At 61.9% G+C, this 17,807-nt stretch overlaps 1 protein-coding gene across 1 annotated transcript in view; it reads right to left on the reverse strand.

The window, feature by feature from the left end:
• Positions 1-10,579: 10,579 nt before the first annotated feature.
• KCNN3 (potassium calcium-activated channel subfamily N member 3) overlaps positions 10,580-17,807 on the reverse strand; it is a 117,905-nt gene continuing 110,677 nt past the window's right edge. Inside the window, exons 6-8 of the mRNA XM_044266466.1 lie at positions 17,452-17,579; positions 16,697-16,766; positions 10,580-11,918 (exon numbers count right to left, since the gene is read on the reverse strand). Coding sequence (XP_044122401.1) covers positions 11,628-11,918; positions 16,697-16,766; positions 17,452-17,579 — 489 coding nt within the window. The 3' untranslated portion in view covers positions 10,580-11,627. The remainder of the gene's footprint in view (positions 11,919-16,696; positions 16,767-17,451; positions 17,580-17,807) is intronic.

A 17,807-nucleotide genomic window follows, 5' to 3' on the forward strand; every position in this document is an offset into this window, starting at 1 on the left:
TTGTTTGTTTAAAGTAAACTCTATGCCCAGCGTGGGGCTCGAACCCACAACCCCGAGATCGAAAGTCACAGGCACCTCCAGCTGAGCTGGTCCAGTGCCCCGTGTGTTTTATTTATTTTTTTTTTAAAGATTTTATTTATTTATTTGACAGACAGAGATCTCAAGTAGGCAGAGAGGCAGAGAGAGAGGAGGAAGCAGGCTCCCCGCTGAGCAGAGAGCCCGACGCGGGGCTCGATCCCACGACCCTGAGCCGAAGGCAGCGGCTTAACCCACTGAGCCACCCAGGCACCCTGCCCCGTGTGTTTTCAATGTGGGAATTGCAGAAGGCATCTCTCCTAAGCTCTCCTTCCGTCACTGCTCTGCGAAACGGACCCGTGCCCAGAGGCTGCTTCTTGTGCCCCAGGACTGTGGCCAAAAATCCGCCTCCACATGGCTTTGCTCTAAAGCAAAGTGACTGGCCCAGGTGATTGGAAGATTCAGTCAGCAGCCCCCGGGATGTCCCCAAAGTCCCCACTGCTCCCTGGCTCTGCTTTCTGTGGCTTTAGCTCACCCTCACGCTCTGGACACTGGCTCCCTGTCACCCCTGCCAACCCCTCGTGACACACATGGTCGGCTCCGTTCCCAGTAGCACCTGCCCCAGCCCTGGCCCGGGGGACCCATTCGCCCACACTGGCTTGATTTGGGGCCTGTGTGCATCCGTCAGTGAGGGTGATGAGGTACAGTGGTCGGCTGGGGCCTGGAGAAGCCCACCATGGGTCCCAAACCAGGATTGATCCCACCCAAATGCACCACGGAGGTGGGGGAAGGGAGATTCACCAAGTTAAAGACAGTGACTAGCTACTGCCTGGAGCCCTGGGGTCGCGGGGGCCCTGGGGGCAACGAATGAAGTCTCTGTGGCTTTCCCTCGTCACGTTCGGACGAGGGGACTGTGATGTCAGCTCCTCCGGCGGGTGTTCAAGGCCAGAAGACTTTTCTCATTTGAACCAAAACCAAACAGGGTCCTGTGCTCCCAAATGTGTGTGTCCAGTAGGAGCGCAGCTCTCAGAAGAGAGTCTGTAAGAAGCCCCCAGCACACACCGGAGGATTTCTAAACTCCGAGGCCCGGGCGCAACGACGTCTGTCTCTTCGGCTCCCACGAGGCAGAAGGTGGAGAGGGTGTTGGAAGGAAGAGCATTTGAGCCGCAGCCCCGGGGCCGCGGACCTGGCACTTCCCGCCGGAGCGCCGGGTGTGGGTGCCCCGCCTGTAAACGCGCGGTGCAGGAAACGCCGGAGTGTGCCTGCCGCGCGGTGCTGGCGAGCAGGAGGCAAACAGGCCTGGAAAGGAGCCTGACCCAAGAGGACATTGCCCGCAGGTGCGGCGACGTAGGGCGGCCGTCTCCAGCCTTTGGCTTTCCAGGGGACAGGACGGCGCCTCAAGGGACGCCCGGGCGGCTCAGTTAGTTTCGCGTCTGACTCGCTCGGAGCTCAGGGCCTCATGCCGGGGCCGTGAGTTCAGGTCCCGCGTCGGGCTTCAGGCTGGGCGCGAGCCCACTTTGGGGGCCGCTGGGTGTGCCGTGCGCCTGCGCACAACCGAGCTAAACCTCGGACTCCGGCACCGAAACGCAACGGAACCGGACGACCAAACCCAACGCAGGTTACGCTGACTCTGGCTGACCTCCCTGTCCTCCTGCCGGCGCCGCCCGGGTGAAGATTCACGCCCCGGCCCGGCCGCTCGGCCCCGCGGCGCTGGGTAGACCCGCGTCACGCCCGTAACCGGGTGGGCCGTCCCTCCCCAGCGGCGGCTGCTGTGGGGTCGCCAGTGCCCGCTCCGAGCCGCCGGGCCGCAGGCGCGTGGATCGGAAAACGGCCGCGAGGGCTTGGGGCGGCCCCGGCTCCGCAGCGCCCGGGGCGTCCCCGCCGTGGCCTGGCCACGAGCCGGCGCAGCGTCCGCCCGGATTCCGATTCCGCTGCGTTTGGGGCAAATCGCTCTCTCCAGGCCTCTCGGCAAGGTCAGGGGTGGGACCCGCGCCCTCGGCCTCCCCTCCCCCCAGCAGCGGGGGCTCCGCGGGGTCTCCGGCCCCCGCGGCCGTGTCTCGCCTGACCAGCAGGGGGCGGGCCTGCCCCGTCCCGCCCGGGGCCGCCGTCGAGCCGGTCGGCCGCGGCCCAGCTTCCCGCGCACGGAGCCGACGACGGTCCGCCCCGGGGCTGCGCGCGGCGGGGAGAGGCGGCGGCCCCTGCCCGGCCCCTGCGTCGGCTCGAGGGGCGCCTGCGGCTCGGAGTCCTCCCCTTTCGGGCCCCATGAAAATGTCGGGGCGCCCCCGCGTCGATCCAGGGCGGACCCTGGGCCCGGACGGGCCGCGCGGGGACAAGCCGGGCGCTGGGCAGCCGGACCCGCACCGCCGGCAGCCGCGTCCCGCCGCACCCCGGGCCGGCAGCGGCTCGCGGGGCCAGGACGGAGGGCACGGGGGGAAACTGCGGAACAGGCCGCGCCGAAGCCCGCGCGGCAGCCAGACCTGGCCCCGGGGCTCCTCCCCGGCTCGGGCGTGCGGACCTCGGGGGACCCCGGCCGGGCTGGGGGCGGGGCTCGGCCTCCGAGGCGGGGGCTCAGGGCTCAGCTCCCCGCGACGCCCGGGCCGCGCCGCCTCCGTCCTCCGCAGCCGTGGCGCTGGGGGCGCGCACGTGGGGGGGCGTCGGGGGCGCGCACGTCGGGGTCCGCAGGCGCTTCCGGCAGGGGGAGGCGCGCGGCCCTGAGCGAGAAGCCCGCGGGCGGGTGTGTCGCTGCCGGGGGCGCTGCTCTCCCGGGATGTCCGCCCGTGGCACCGGCCTTGAGAGCCTCCCGGGAAACTCGTTGCACCGCGGGGTCCCGGGGCGGGAAGCAGGTCGGGCGCGGCTCTCCCTCGGGTCCAGTTAGCGCCCGCGTTTGCTGGGACCCGGCGCCCCGCTCCTTGGCCTCAGCGTGAGGGGACGTGGCGCGGGCCCCGGACTCCGCCTCCACAGCGCACCGCGACGCCCGCCTCTGAAGCTGCCGCCGGCCCTGGCGGCTCCTGACGAGTCTTCCCCGGCTCAGGCTCCCAGCACAGCCCGGAGGGGCATCCGCGCCGCCTCAGGGTGGCAACTAACGACTGCGGGGACATCTGTGGAGACAGCTGTGGGGTGACTGTGGGGACAGCTGTGGGGACAGCTGTGGGGGCATCTGTGGGGCCATCTGTGGGGACAGCTGTGGGGCATCTGTGGGGCATCTGTGGGGACAGCTGTGGGGCATCTGTGGGGACAGCTGTGGGGGCATCTGTGGGGACAGCTGTGGGGTGTCTGTGGGGACAGCTGTGGGGCATCTGTGGGGGCATCTGTGAGGGTATCTGTGGGGACAGCTGTGGGGGCATCTGTGGGGACAGTGGCAACCTGGAGACTCTCCCTCATCCCTGGGGGCTTCTAACCAGGGAGGCGGGTCCCTTAGAAGCTGTCACGCTGCGGGAAGACAGGACCTCTGGCGAAGGTGGAGAAGCTGATTGGTCCAGACGGTTGGTTCATTGTAGGAAGCGGTGCGGGAGCCTCGAGATTTCCCTGGGGTCCCTCTGCCCGCCTCCAGGGCAGGTTCCCACCCGACGGAGGAAGGAGCTGCCCAGGTGTCCGGAGTCGGCCCGAGCGCGCACAGTATCTGGAACCGAACCCCGGCCCGGCAGTTCGGTCCACTAATGGCCACGCCGTGCGCAGCGCGGGAAGAGCGCGCCCTTCGGACGCGGGTGCGTGTAGAGTGGACACCGGTCTGGCCGCTGTTGCTGCTGCCCACGGAGACCGCAGAGTGAACCACACCGGGAAGCCGAAGCACCGAAACCATTGGTGTTGATCGAGTCCCACTGAGGGGAAAGCAAAAGTCACTGCAACAGGAAAGGGTTTTCCAAAGGACAGACCAGCTTCCTCTTTGGTGACCCGAGAAAATGGACCACAATCCCATTCAAAACCTTCAGGCACTTGACTTTTTTTTTTTTAATATCTTTTACCTTTTTAATAAAAAGTAAAAAACAAAAAAATACATCAGTGTCCTGAACAGAACTTCTCTGTGTAAAGGTGGCACTTAATGACACGGGACCAGACAAAGGAAACGGGGCTGCGAGTAGCGATACGACATGTCGCGAAGCGTCTGTGGGCGTGGGCATCGCGAACGGGTGTGCGGGTGCGTGTGTGAACCTACGTGCGGGCAAACGTGTAAGGACTTGCCTACATATGTCACACACACACATTTATACTGACCTCTTTAGATCGAAGTCCAAGGCACTTTTTACAATGAACAGGTTAAAGCCATTAGTTCGAACAGAACCGTTTCTGGGTACATATCGATGACGACGCTAGTATCACAAGCCACCTTTCCCTTGCTCACCCTGGAGTGTCTCTGGTTGGGGTAACGGTTAGGAGAACTGGTTGGAAAAGAGCTTCGGAATGTGTCTAGATGGTGGAACTAACTTCTCTTGCTGGGTTTCCTCTGGGGAGGACAGGCCTCGCGGGGCAGGGCCCGGAGGCGGGGGGTGCTGACTTGCTCAAGGAAGGAGCCCAGATACAGCTTTTCAGTACTGTGCGGAGCCCGGCCCGGGGACCCTTCCAGAGGGACCTGCCCTGGGGCTGCCTGATACTCCGACGGCCCTCCCCGTGTAGGCTAAAAGCAGAAACCCGGAAAGGGACTTCGAAGTGCATCAAGCTACAAAGCAAGCCCTTTAAAAATCAGACCGGGAAGAGGCTGCCCGTTTGGCGCGCCAGGCACGTTATATGACCTGGAATGGAACTGTACGATGCATTTGTTTTTATCCTTATGATTATACAGGACTTTCCTCTGTCAAGTAATTCTGTAAATGAGGGTCAAAGAGCAAATGGTTTCCTTTCCCAGCTATTAATGATGCCAGTTACCGTTGCTGTGTGGTGAGGCCAGAGCGCTTCAATATTTAATGTCTGTACAGATGACTTGGGGATCTTGTTAAAATGCCAGATTGGATTAAGCAGGTCTGGCATGGGCCTCAAGAGTTTGCCCTTCTGAGTTCCCAGCTGCTGGTCTGCAGACCCCACTTTGAAAAGCCAGGGTCTGCGCGTGGCCACATAGCCAAATTACTGTCCAGGGGTCTGCTTTCCCCAGAGCAGGAATTTGCATTGGCTTTCGTGATCTAGACTGAATAATAACTCCGGGGGGGGGGGGCAGGTCAGAACATATTTGCTGTCTCTAAATGAAAGTCTTAGTCTGAGAAGCGCTGGAAGAAAAAGCCAGAAGGGACAGTTCTATTTAGTAGCAGAAAAGTATTAGGAGACAAATCAGTTACCACCAGGACATTCATCGGCTGATTATCAAATTGAGAATAAACTAATTTCCATTACCCAGTGAGCGAGTGACCTGCTCAAAACAGGTGCCCTGGAGTTCTGATGGCTTCAATGGAGCCCAGCCCCCCCGGAATCGGGGAGTAGCAGACGCCCAGAGCACTCTGCTCACGAAGAAGAAACCGTGTGTGGAAGTGAGCTCGGCCGTGCACGCGGCCTGAAGCTGGGTGCTCTCATGCTTTTCCCTCAGAGGAACCGGCAGCAGAGTTTGACCGGACCCCAGGCTTCCCCCGGAGAGACCTGCTGTCTGTGCTGCCGCGTTCGCCGGGTGCGTGTTCGGTGTGAGAAGGGAAGAGACGCAGCCTCAGGGGCCCTGATGCTTCTCGGCGCCCTTTCCCCACCCGGGGCGCTATCAGCCTAAAGTGATAACAACACTGATTCCAGAAAACCCTTGTTCTGTAACTAAACACACCCTGCTTTCGTCTGGAAATAGGCCCTCTGTCCCTCAGAGGAGGGACGTGAGCAATTCTCCACGTGTCTTACCTGCCACTGAGACGCGGAGTGCGCCGAGCTCCTGGGCCGCTCGGTGGGGAATGTCCCCCAGATCTGCCAGCGCCTCGGCGCAGCTTCCTTCCTCTGGCTACCTGACCGCTCCGGCGGCAGGAAGGGAAGCCCAGCGCTGTGCCGGGTCTTGCTGGGGTGTCCTGCTTCCTCCGTCACATCCCCAGGAGCTGTGCTCACCAGTAGGGGTGTGGGGCCGCGCACGGGGAAGCCTGCTTCCTCCGGGCTCAGGCCAGCCGGGAGGAGCTCATCGGCTCACTGGGGTCTCCCTGCCTGAGGGACGCTCCTTGAATCTGGCAGAGAGAAGCACAGGCCACCTAGAAGTCTGAGTCCTTTGTGTCACCCAAGAACAAGACTTCCTAATGCCCGATCCTGACATTCCCAAAGGAAAGCCTGGGCAGCTGATTCTGAGGCTCCTATCACTTGCGCGAGGGGACCCTGGCATTTCCACGGGGAACCCCGTTCGTGGATCGGGCTGGCTTGGCACAGCCCCTAAGGGAGTCATGGCTTTTAAAATCTCCTCTGAAATGGCTTGGTGGAGTTTCAGGGACAGCGATTCCTCTACGTTTGGAACAACGTTCCTTTGTCTCTACTGGGCCCGTCTGAGGGCACGAGGACGCGGCCGCGCAGGAGGCTGAGCCCCGGGTCTGGGCGTCTGGCCGCCGCTCGCAGCGATATGTACTCAGAAACAGTCGGGGGGCAGCGAGCGACCCTGGGCTGTGCAGACCAGGCGGGTACAGAACGGTCATTGAAAGTTACAATGTATTTTATAATATAGCAATATACTTCATATTTAAAATAAACTGTTATGCTTTCTCCTATCGTTAAAAAATAGCAAGCAGTACAGAGGCAAGATGCAAATTCATATCGGAGCTCACACGGTGCTGACCACGACGGCTTCCGTTCCCGAGTTCGCCACGGAGACGCGCTCTCGCTCTTGCTCTCCTCCACCCGGCGCGGGACGCGGGACGCGGGACGCGGGACGCGGCTGGGACAACGGCGAGTCGTCGCGCCATGAAGATGTCCGATGCAGGTGGACTGGTCCTGGGCGGGACCGCGGGACCCAGCTGGGGAGCGTCATTTATTCCCGGTCCCTCCTCGGACCCTCAAGCTGGCCGCTCCAGGCAGATCCGTATTTGATTTGTCACTGATTTCTTTCTTTTTTTTTTTTTTTGGCTATAAATTCAGCATTTCTTTGGGGATCCTGACTACAGGTGGGTGCTGAGTTTTGTGCTTTTCCTCCATCAGCTTGGCTGGTCACAGCACTTCTGTTCGAGCGCATGGTCCAGGCCCAAGACGCAGCTTCCAGAATGTGCATCTTGGCGCGTAAACGACTCTTCGCCCGGCACTTGGCACCTGGATTTGGACGTTGTCCGCGGACGCGTTGTGAATGGTTTTGTTCAGAAGGATCCAGTTCGAGTCTGGGCGTTTCCAGCACTGGTGTAGGAAAAACAGCCCAGAGCGACTGGTTTTCTCTGCGGGTGTTTACGAGATGCCGCGCCGAGCGCCCGTAAAATGACTCCATCTCTCGGGACAGAACCTGCGTGTGACTTGTCTGTCCGGCGGTTCCTCCGGCCGTCTACCCACGGGCCCTGACAGAAGCTTTCGGGATGACGGGCGCTCGCCAAGGGCCCGCAGTCCACGCCGCAGTCCCGGGGACAGCCCTCTCGTGGTGGCGTCAGTGGCCCCTTTCCCACGTTGTGCTTCCTTTGGTGGCGGCCGAGGAAGAAGGGATCGGGTGCAGGGCGTGGCCAGGGCAGCCGAGTGCGGGGGAGCTGCCCCACGCCGACCGGGAGGCCCCCAGACGGCTGTCTACGGTACTGAAACCCAGTGCCGCCCCGAGCCCACGGGGGCGGCCACCAGCGGATCCTTGCTCTGCTCTGACGCCACTTTCAGGGAAGCAGAATGACGGCGTGGATGGGGGACGGAGCTGAGGGTTTGAAAGCAGGGACTCAACAGCGGGAGCCTGCGGCGGAGCAATGACTCCCCAGCATCTCAGTGGTGCAAGGAACACCTCCTGTTCCTAATCTGGGGTGCGCTGTGGCTCGAGGGAGCCCCGAACGGGGACAGAGGTCCCATGCGCCAGTCACTGCGCAGCCGACACGACTGATTACTTGCTGTCACCTCAGAGGCTACACCTGAGAGGCGGCGGGATGGGAACAGCCCGGCTGCTGTCAACTCCCCTAAAGTCTACCGAGTACGTCGTACCCAAGCCCGTGACTCTTGTCTTCCTGTTACGCACAGAGAAACTGAGGCACTAGGTGGTCACGTTAAGTGGCCCAAGATGTGGGTCTGGCCTTAGAGCTTCCTTCCTCTGATTTTCTCTCTTTCTTCCTGTTTCCTTCTTTCACTCACATAGAAATCACAGGGAATCTAAGGGGGAAATCCTCAAATATATTAAAGTCATGATTTCTTCACTGCTGTTCCTTCTCGGCCTTTCACAGAGGCCGAGAGCCGCAGGTGCTCGCTGGGAGTTTGCCGGCGCCTGCGTTCCCCGGGCCCCCGGGGTACGAGCTCTGCTGCCGCGCCACGGGCACCTGCTGAGGCCGGAAGTCGGTGGCGACCTGGGGCCTCCCCACCCCCCATGCCCCTGCATCTCATGAAGCATTTGGAGAGAGGTGACGTCATGAAGCTGCACATTAGGGACAGGGCAAGGGCAGCTCAGACACTTTATGACAATTTATTGATGAGGATGGGACAGCGGTGGCCTTTGACCCAAAGGTGCAGATTTGTATTTGGACTTCAGTGTAAGGAGGAGGGAGTCCCTCGTCTGGCATAATTTACCAACTGATGCCATGTCCTAAAATGCCATGGAGACCCGTGGTCTTAAAGGATCACAGTGCGTCCCTGACTTGGCAGTACATGAGGCTAGAGTATGGCTTACGCGATGGGGGTGGCTCTATGGTTTTCATTCAAGTGTCCAGACATTTTGGGGACTATTAGGGTTCTCTCCCTGTCATTAAGGTATCAGAAAGGTCCCCGTGGGGCTCTGCGGGCAGGGCAGCCTTACAGGAGTGGGAACGCCCTCGGTTGAGTGTGAGCGCGAGGTCATTGTAATGAATAGTTCTTACACACAGCCGATTCTCGAGTAGCTAATGAAACCCTCATCATCGAGTAGTCCTCTGTCCCTGAACTTGAGAATAAGGAACCAGAAGGCACCTGACGCCTTTCCCCGTCTGACTGTGACGCTGAGGCACGTGGGATTTGCCAAAAGGTGGGCCAAGGGACGGACACCTGGAGGGACTACACTTCAGGCAATCAGTGCTGAGGTCCCCGGGATTGACCTTGCTCCCGGAGGATGGAGAACTCCCCCATACGCAGCTGAAACACGGGTTCAGAGAGCAGCCCCCAGTTACCGTCTCGAGGTCAAGAAGCAGATACCATCATCGTTCTTTCGCCAAGGAAATGGGCCACACCCAGCTGTGGCGCTACCAACAGGCCAACTCATGCTACAGATGCCCACGTGTTCCTGGGATGCCGGGGCCGCTGCTGCTGGCGACGAGTCCAGCCCCCCCTTCACCACGGCTGCGGGCCTCGTCTTCAGGCTTCACGGAGGGGGACAGCGGGGAGGAGGGCTTACAGAATCCTCCACAGACCCGGGCGGGTCAACGGCAATCTGGGTGGGGCTGGAGGTGACCTTTGCGTATCATTCATTCGAGGTCAAGACTAAATCCCTAGACATGTGAATGTGTACACACGTGTGTGCTGTCACACACGGGATTCCAGTGGGACGGAGAGGGCGAGCAGAGGGGCGTGGGGGAGGGCCGTGGATCAGTACCGCCTGCCACGGTCTCCACCTTGTGAGACAGAACTCTGGCCACAAGGACACCGTGTGCTGATCTATCTGCGTGGACATCATCGGTTTGCGGTTTTGGCTGTGCTGTTACTGGAATGAAGCACCATTCTTGCGACATAAAAGAGGAGGGGATCTTTCCGATAATCAATCATTAGAAGGACAAGTAACAAAATAAAGAGCCAGCAGCGAGTGTGGCTCTGCAAAGCAGCCGATGGAAACACTCCCGGGCGTCACCAAGATGAGGGCAAGACCATGCGGGGACAACAGCAGGAAAGAGAGAAAAGAGGAAGTTTGGCAAGAGACCAGATCTTCTGGGAGTAGAAGCTGGGCTCCGGACTCATCTACCTTTAGCAGCCTAGCGATCCCCACCCGCTGTCCCTAGAGGACCTGGCCCAGCTCTGATGTCAGGGATGTGACAGTGTCCCATGCCCAGAGAAGCCCCCAGAAGCACCACACACAGCGGACACGCTGGTACACGCTGGTACTTTCCCCGAAACGGCTCATCCGGCCCCACCCGCTGCAGCGAAGCCCTCACAACGAGAAGAGTGGGGAGACCCATGAACGCGGCGAGCGGTCACGTGTGGACGTGACACACGGCATCCACACGCCTCCCCCGACACCCGTCACAGTGCCGGACCAGGGGGTTTCTCAAGTTTCTTGGAGTTTGAGACAAATTTGAATGCATTTTGCACCAAGATGAACAAAATACAGTAGGAACGGGCTGCTGACAGATCTGTGGCTCCTCCCCTAACCCACAAGCCTCCCTACAAGCTCCCTGCTTCCCAGAATCTCTCATTTGGAGGGGGTCTCGGGTCAGGAGGAGGGGCCATGTGGGCCTCTCACCACGTGTCCCGGCTCTGCTCTCAGGGAGGCACTGGACCCCTCTGCGCTCCTACCCCCTGGGGCAGGAGCAGCGCTGCCGGGTGCGTGAGGCTGAGCGGAGGCCCCGCACCACCTCCAGGGGGTCTCCCAGGGCTGCACCTGTGTTTACACGCCCCCCTCCCCACATGGACACACGGTCACCTGCTCCCCTGGAACACAGCTGTTCGGATATAAGGAGAAAATTTGGCACAGGCTGTTATTTTCAAAAGGCTGCTTCTCTCTCAGAAGCTGGCAAGGGCGGCCGGCATTCGTCTCAAACCCCTCAAGGCTGGTGTGCGTCCAGGCCGGGCGCCTGGGCCGTGTCTGAAGGGGTCCCCATCTTCAGGGAAGCCCAGAATGTGCCCGATGCCAGCAGACTACCTGAGCTGAAGGCACCCGCACTCGGGTTCAAGCCAACTCCACATGCGTCTGGTGCCAGCTGTGTGCGGGACAAGGTGTCAGGTCCCCGACTCTTCGGGTCGGGCTCAAGCCAGGCCAGGCCTGCGTTGAGTGTAGGGGGTGTGCGTGCACACACTTGTAGACACACAGCAAAATCTGGCTTTTTATTTCTTTCTCTCTCTCTCTTTTAGTCTAAATTGGGTTTTATGACTGGTTAAAGTACGGGAGGAAAGCACGTCTGTTTTGGCAGGTTGTGGGGCTCTCCCTGCCTTTTGTCGCCCAGAAGCTTTCTGAGACAAATGGCGTGGAGAGGGGTGTGCTCAGGACCCCAGTGGTGAGGGACCCCCGCCCAAGCCTGACACCACCCCCGAGGGACCCTGTCCTGGGCTCCTCCGCGGGCCGCCCTGCTGCACCCGCCCCGCCCCCGGCCCTCCCCCGAGACCTGAGATGGAGCGTGGATTTCTGTTCCGCCCCAGCCCTGCAGCCAGGGCGCCGCCTGGGGCCGGGTTCTGCCACTTCCTCTTCCTGCTCCCAAGCGGAGGCACCTAAACAGAGATTAGATTTCTGGTTTCAAGGCATATCGAACCAAGCACGCTGAATGGACACGAGTCGGGTCATGAGCTCGGTCTCTCCTCTTGACGGTCCCTGGTCCGGTGGGTCCTGGATGGCAAAGTGACCAGGAGAGAGTTGATTTGCATCTTAAGACCTATGGGTAATGCTTCTGGAGGGGGGTTATCTAGCAACTGCTTGAGCTCGTGTACGGGGTCGGGAAGGAGGTGGAGCTGACCCCGAGGGGGCTGTCGGAGGGCGGGGGCGTGCGGGTGGCGCCCGCGGGGCCGGCCCGGGCCTCGGCGAGGGCGGACAGGAGCTGCTGCTGCTGGCGCAGGGCGTCGGCGATGACCAGGGGCAGGGAGCCGAAGCCAGCGGCCAGGTGCTCCAGCTTGGACTCCAGGCTGCCGATCTGCTTCTCCAGGTCCTCGCTCCGGTCGTTGAGCTCCGTGATCAGGTCGTACATGACGCTCTGCATCTGGACGGGGAGACGGGGGACGGGACACCGCGGTCATCGCAGGCGGCCCCCGGCTGGAGAAAGGACGTGCCTAGGTCACAGCAGGAGCCGCGTCCACACTGGCACGTGCGGCCTGGGCCGTCCACAAGGAGACCCGCAGTGCAGGTGGGAACGCGGCCCGGCGCAGGGGTGCAGGGGGTGGGGGGCCCGTCCCGGGGAAGAAGACGGGCAAGTCTCGCCAGTCCCCGCGTCCTTGCGGACCGACCTCTCGGCTCAGAGGCTGCGGGAGCCTCGCGGTCAGGGGGTGCCATACTGGGCGGTGGACAGCGCGGGAACTTGCCGTGGGCCAGGACAAGACTGAGCCTTGGCTTCCTTATAAAACAGGAGTAATAACGTCACAGGTCATGACGCTATTGCCCGTCGGCTGTCGGCTGTCGGCAGCACGGCCGCCGGAAGACGCCGGATGCGGAGACTCACCGCCGGCCTGGTCCGCAGACACATGGACCTGCTGTGCGGGATCGCAGCCCCCCGAATGCCTGGGCCACGAGAGGTCTGCTTCCCATCTGGGACATCCTGAAGGGCCAGTCCACCCCCAGAGCTCCCGTGGGCCGGCGGAGGCCTTTGTCCGTCTGTTGCGGGTCACACCACCCCCCAGCCCTGTCCTGTCTCCTTCATTCTCAAATGGGCCCAGCAGTAACCGTCCCCCTCACTGCTGTCTCCCCGAGTCCTGGCCCTGCTCCACACGGCACCCCATCCCGATCCTGCTAACCCGCTCAGCTTGCCCCCCTTTTCTCCCACCTTCTGTTGCACGAGCGACAGAACCTCCAGGTTCTGCAGCACCTGGGCTAGGCTGCCGTCACCCTCTGAGAGGGACCCTCCTTCAGGGGACAGGCCTTTGCTGGCCATGTCACTGCTGTGTCTCAAGGGCCTAAAACAGCACCTGGCTCGTGGGAGATGCTCAACTAAGAGACGCACAAACATACAGACGCACGCCTGGGGGTGGGGGCTGTCCCTGAAGGAGGTCCTCGGACAAATGGGTGAGCGAGGGAGGCAGGTCCGGGTCCCTTCCTCCCTCGACCCGATGTAGGAATTCCACTGATGGGGACAGACGTGTCACAACACGAACCATTCCCAGGTACCTAGAAGGTTTCTCAGCATTTACCAAGGAGACTGTGTGGCTGGAGGGAAGGAAGGAAGAGCCCAGGGGCCCCTACCCGGGACTGCCTGGGAATGAACCCTGTGGGAGGGCAGGGGGCCCATGGGGGAGCCCCCAGGGCGCTGAGACACAAAGGACTCTTAAAAGGAATCCAATGAACTTGGCTTCTGAGAATTATGTCATAAAACTGGTTCAGAGCAGAGCTGACAGTGGGGGCTCAGGCCCGGGCACCGTTCCCTCCGGCTGCCCGACCACAGATCTGGGAGCCCCAACTGCCCCAGCACAAAGCCCCACTGAGCCCTCCCACACCCCTCAAGCCCGGCTCCTTCAGTGGCAACCGGGCCACCTGCGCTCCAACCTGTACCTCCTGCAGGCGCGCCCCCAGGGCCGTCAGCTCCCGCAGGTGCACCCCCAAGGCTGTCCCGTGGTCCGATGGCTCCCCATCAGGCCACTTTCTGGTCATAATTAGCCCCGAGAGCGGTCAGCTATGTGACAGCTGCGCTTCCCTGCCAGCTAACAAGTGACCGCCCTGCGAACCCTCGGCCCCTGGGTCTCCCACTCCCTGTGGCTGCAGGCCATTGCTCTGGGCCCCCGGCCCCTCCCAGGTAGTGTGGCCCTCAGGGCTGAGGGTCTCCTGCCGGTCACGTCGCGATCCTATTTGCCCGAAACTCCAAGTTACTCCAAGCCAGATGCAAAAACTTCTGAAGCCGTGGCCACGGGGGGAGGGATGGAGGTGAGAAGAAAGGCAGAGTATAAGAAGGTGACAAAGCATGAGGGCTGGAGAGGGGTGGGGACGGGGCCACCACAGAGGTGGCAGGGAGGCAGCCGGGCCGGGGCAGGACGCCCGGGTGGAGACCAGACTCGGCGAGTGCAAGGGCGGCCATCGGACGCATGAGGCTCCCGGGACATCCAGGCCACTCCCTCCTGTGCCTGCGCGGGGCCTGGGCCCTGGGTCTCGGCGGCCGGACCTCAGGGTGGCCTCTTTGTCCCTTTGGATCCTGTCTCCTCGTCAGTGCTCATCATGAGAACTACCACTTGCAAGACCTCCGTGTCGTCGACCACAGTCCCCACAGACACTGTCTTCCTGGGTCCTCGAGCCTCAGATGCTAGGAATTCTGTTTACATTCCAGTGAGAGAACCTGCCGCCAGCCCGAAAATACCCAAGTCCCGCCCGCACTGCCGCCCTGTGAGGTCGCTGTTCCCTCCCGAAAATGGCATCTCGAGCCCGTATGCCGTTTTCCTGACCTAGCGAGGACTGAGGAGCAGGGGTGGGAAGGTGGGGGCCCGGAGGACACAGCACAGACAGAACACGGCCATGTCGCCTGCTCTGCTGCTTGGGGACAAGGTACGGGGTGGGGGGGAGGGGGCACGTGAACCCAAACACACTGAGCTGCAGCCAGGGGCCTGGGTGCGTCCCCGGGAGGGAACGAGCAGGTGGAGGCAAAGCCCCCGCATCTGGGCTCGCCCTGTCCCCATGGCAGTCCTGCAGAGGCTCCCTTCGCCCTTCCCTATACACCTCTTCTTCCAGGCAATTCACTGTGATTACTGATGGGGTTTCAGTTGCCATGTGGGTCCCCGAGCCCGACTTGGCAAGTGCAAGGGCGGCTCCCGGGACGTCCCGCCCGCGGCTCCCGGGCTGCGTCTCTGGCAGGTGCTCTGAGAGGTGCTGACGTGACGCAGGCTCCATGTCGGTTTGTCCCCAGGAGAACATCAGCGACAGTGTGTCCTGCCAGGGGAGGGGGAGGCGGGAGAGCCCGCTTCTTGTGGGAGAAATTCTGGGGCGTGCAGGAGGCTGCGTACTCCTGCCTCGCGCTGCCAAAACGGCCGGGTTTGCCCTGCACGGCCCTCCTGGCTGCCGCTGGCTGGCCCGAGTGCGGACCCGTGACGGGGCTGGCCAGGCACCTCATCTCTGAGAGTTTAGAGCCAAGACCACCAGGAGGCCACTGTGTCCTCACCGGCGGCCAGAGCGAGAGCAGGAGTTCTCTGGATGGGGCTCCCGTGTCTGCCAGGAGACAGAAGCCACAGTGCAGAGGGGTCAGCAGGGGACAGACCTGAAGCAGGCTCTTGCACAGGAGAGGAAAGAGAGGGTGAGCCCCTCCCCCAACGTGGGGATTGCCTGTGGCCCCTTCTCCGTGGCCCCCCTCGAGTCTGGCCCACCGCTCTGGGGCTCTGGAATGAGGCTTCCTTCTGTCATTCTAAGAAATGCCTTGTAAACCTACTTCTGGTGCTTCCTGATACCCGAGACCCTGGGGGCTTCCCACCCACCATCCAGTGTCCTCTGCCGTCCCCCACGTCCAGGTTGTAGGGCCCCAGCTCCGCGGCAGCAGCCGGCCGTCGGCACACAGGCCCGAGGGCCTCCCGGAGCTGTGCGCCCCTGCCGTCCCTGCCCGCAATCCCCCTGCCTGGCTGGGGAGGCCCTGGCTCGGACCTGAGCCCGTCACCAAGCAAGGCGCCTGCATGTGGGCTGACGGCGGCAACTGCCTCTCCTCCCACAGGCTGCGAAGTTGCCCAAGAGAGTAGCTCTGGGTCACCCAGGGAACGGCTTCCATGATGATAACTGACGTTGCCGGAATGTTCCGCCAGCCTGGCCCTGGGCTGAACGCTTGAAGTACAATCTTTACAGAGAGGCTGTGAGGGGAGGGGCCGTGCTGGGGGAGCAGCAGCCCCAGCTCAGCCCGCGGGGGGTCTTCCGCTCCCGGCTGCCGTGTTTGCGAGAGGCAGGCGGGCTTCTTTATGGAGCTCACGGGATTTATGGCCAGTTTGCAGCAGAAGTGCGGAACGGCTGAAAGGCCGTGGGGCCTGAGTCCTGGGGCTCCCAGGCTTCTTGCGTTTGACCCGGCCTTTATGCTCACCGTGGGGGAACCTGCCTCTTGAGAAGGAAAGTAATGCCCTCCCCACCACCAGCCAGGGGCCGGAAAAGCTGGTCTGGAAGGATTACAGGAAGCAGCAAATGAACTGCCAGGTGTTACCGCCACGTGCCGGGCAGTGTGGCCCCCGTGTCTCCAGGCAGGCCTGGTAGGCTGCTTCCCTGCAAGTCGAGCTCATTCTTGGGGCATCATCACTGCATAGCATGAGATGAGGGGCTACAGACGGACAGACCCACGGGCGCGGACAGACCCACGGGCACAGACAGACCCACGGGCGTGGACAGACCCACGGGCGCGGACAGACCCACGGGCACAGACAGACCCACGGGCGTGGACAGACCCACGGGCGCGGACAGACCCACGGGCACAGACAGACCCACCCACGGGTGCGGACAGACCCACAGGCACAGACACCTACGGGTGTGGGCAGACTCGGGCACAGACAGACCCACCCACGGGCGCGGATAGACCCACGGGCGCGGACAGACCCACGGGCGCGGGCAGACTCGGGCACAGATAGACTCGTGGGCATGGACAGACCCATCCATGGGCACGGACAGGCCCACGGGTGTGGGCAGAGCGGTAGCCGCACTGTGACCATGGCTGGGTTTCCCGGCAGTAGAACCCCTGGCAGGAACCCAACCCTGGACTCCTTTGCCCAAGGAGGGGCTGTCCTTGCTCTCCCTGCTCGGCACCGCATAGCTGGGACGTGGCTGGGTCCTTGCAGCCACGGGAAGAGCTGAGAGCCCAAGCACATTCTGGGCTCCGCCACTCACCTTGGAGAGGTCCACCAGCGTGTTGGCCTGGTCGCTCAGCTTCCTCTGCTCCATCTTGACGCTCCTCAGTCTGTGGGGAAGAGACGTGAGTGCTACAACCCTCAGCCCACGATGGCTTAGCCTCACCTACACATTCCAAGACGGAACCAGTGCACCTGACTCTGGAACGCAGCACGATTCTCAGGGGCCACGGTCACAATCACGGGGCCACGGTCACAGTCATGGGGCCTCAGTTACGATCATGGGGCCTTGATCACGGGGCCTCAATCACGGGACGTCAGTCACGGGGCTTTGGTCACAATCATGGGGACTCAATCACGGGGCTTCAGTCTTGGTCACGGGGTCTCGGTCGTGGGGCTTTGGTCATGGGTTTCCCGGGTCCCCAGGAAAGCGGATCACGTCTCCATGCGGTGACTGCTGTCCTTGCCATCTCCCTGGCTCGGTGCCACCTGAAGCCCCCCACCCCAGACCACCTTCCTCTCTCCTCCACCCCACGGTCAAGGGCCTCTGTTCTGGACAGCGTTCACTGCAGGTGCCGCTGGGGGCATGTCAGGGGTGTCCCCACAGGCTCGTACCCTTCTCCCCCCATAGCATCCTGCTTGGGTGCTCCGGCTGCGGCCGCCGCAAACGGAGAAACAGAACGATCTGGGTGCAGCTCATGGCCCCCAGGGCTTGTCGGGGACCCTGCACAGGTCTCCCCCGCACCCCGGGTCAGGAGGTGCTGGCCACGGCCGGCGGGCGCCCCGCCTACTCACTGGTGGATGGCCTGCAGGAACTTGCGCTGGTGCTTCCTGACTTTGGCGTGGTCGATCTTCTTCAGCAGCTTCGTGTGCTTGTAGATGAGCCACGTTTCCCGGAGGACGTTGGCTGCTGCGTTCTTGATCTGGGGAAGACAAATAAGACAAGCGGGTCGCAGGTGGTTTCCTGGTTTCGTGGACTCTGTCTCTGGCGGCAGCTGAGACCGTCTACTTTATAAGGACACTGTTCAGCCCAGATCTGTGGTTCCCTTCCCTGATTCACGAACTCTTAGAAAGGAGGGTCACGGTTCATCTTCTAGGACTCCCGTCTTGGACACAGTGGATGGGCCGGAGCTGTTTCCTTCTTAATGACT

This window comes from Neovison vison, chromosome 10, assembly GCF_020171115.1.
Source record: "Neovison vison isolate M4711 chromosome 10, ASM_NN_V1, whole genome shotgun sequence".
In the NCBI taxonomy this organism is placed as follows: Eukaryota; Metazoa; Chordata; class Mammalia; order Carnivora; family Mustelidae; genus Neogale; species Neogale vison.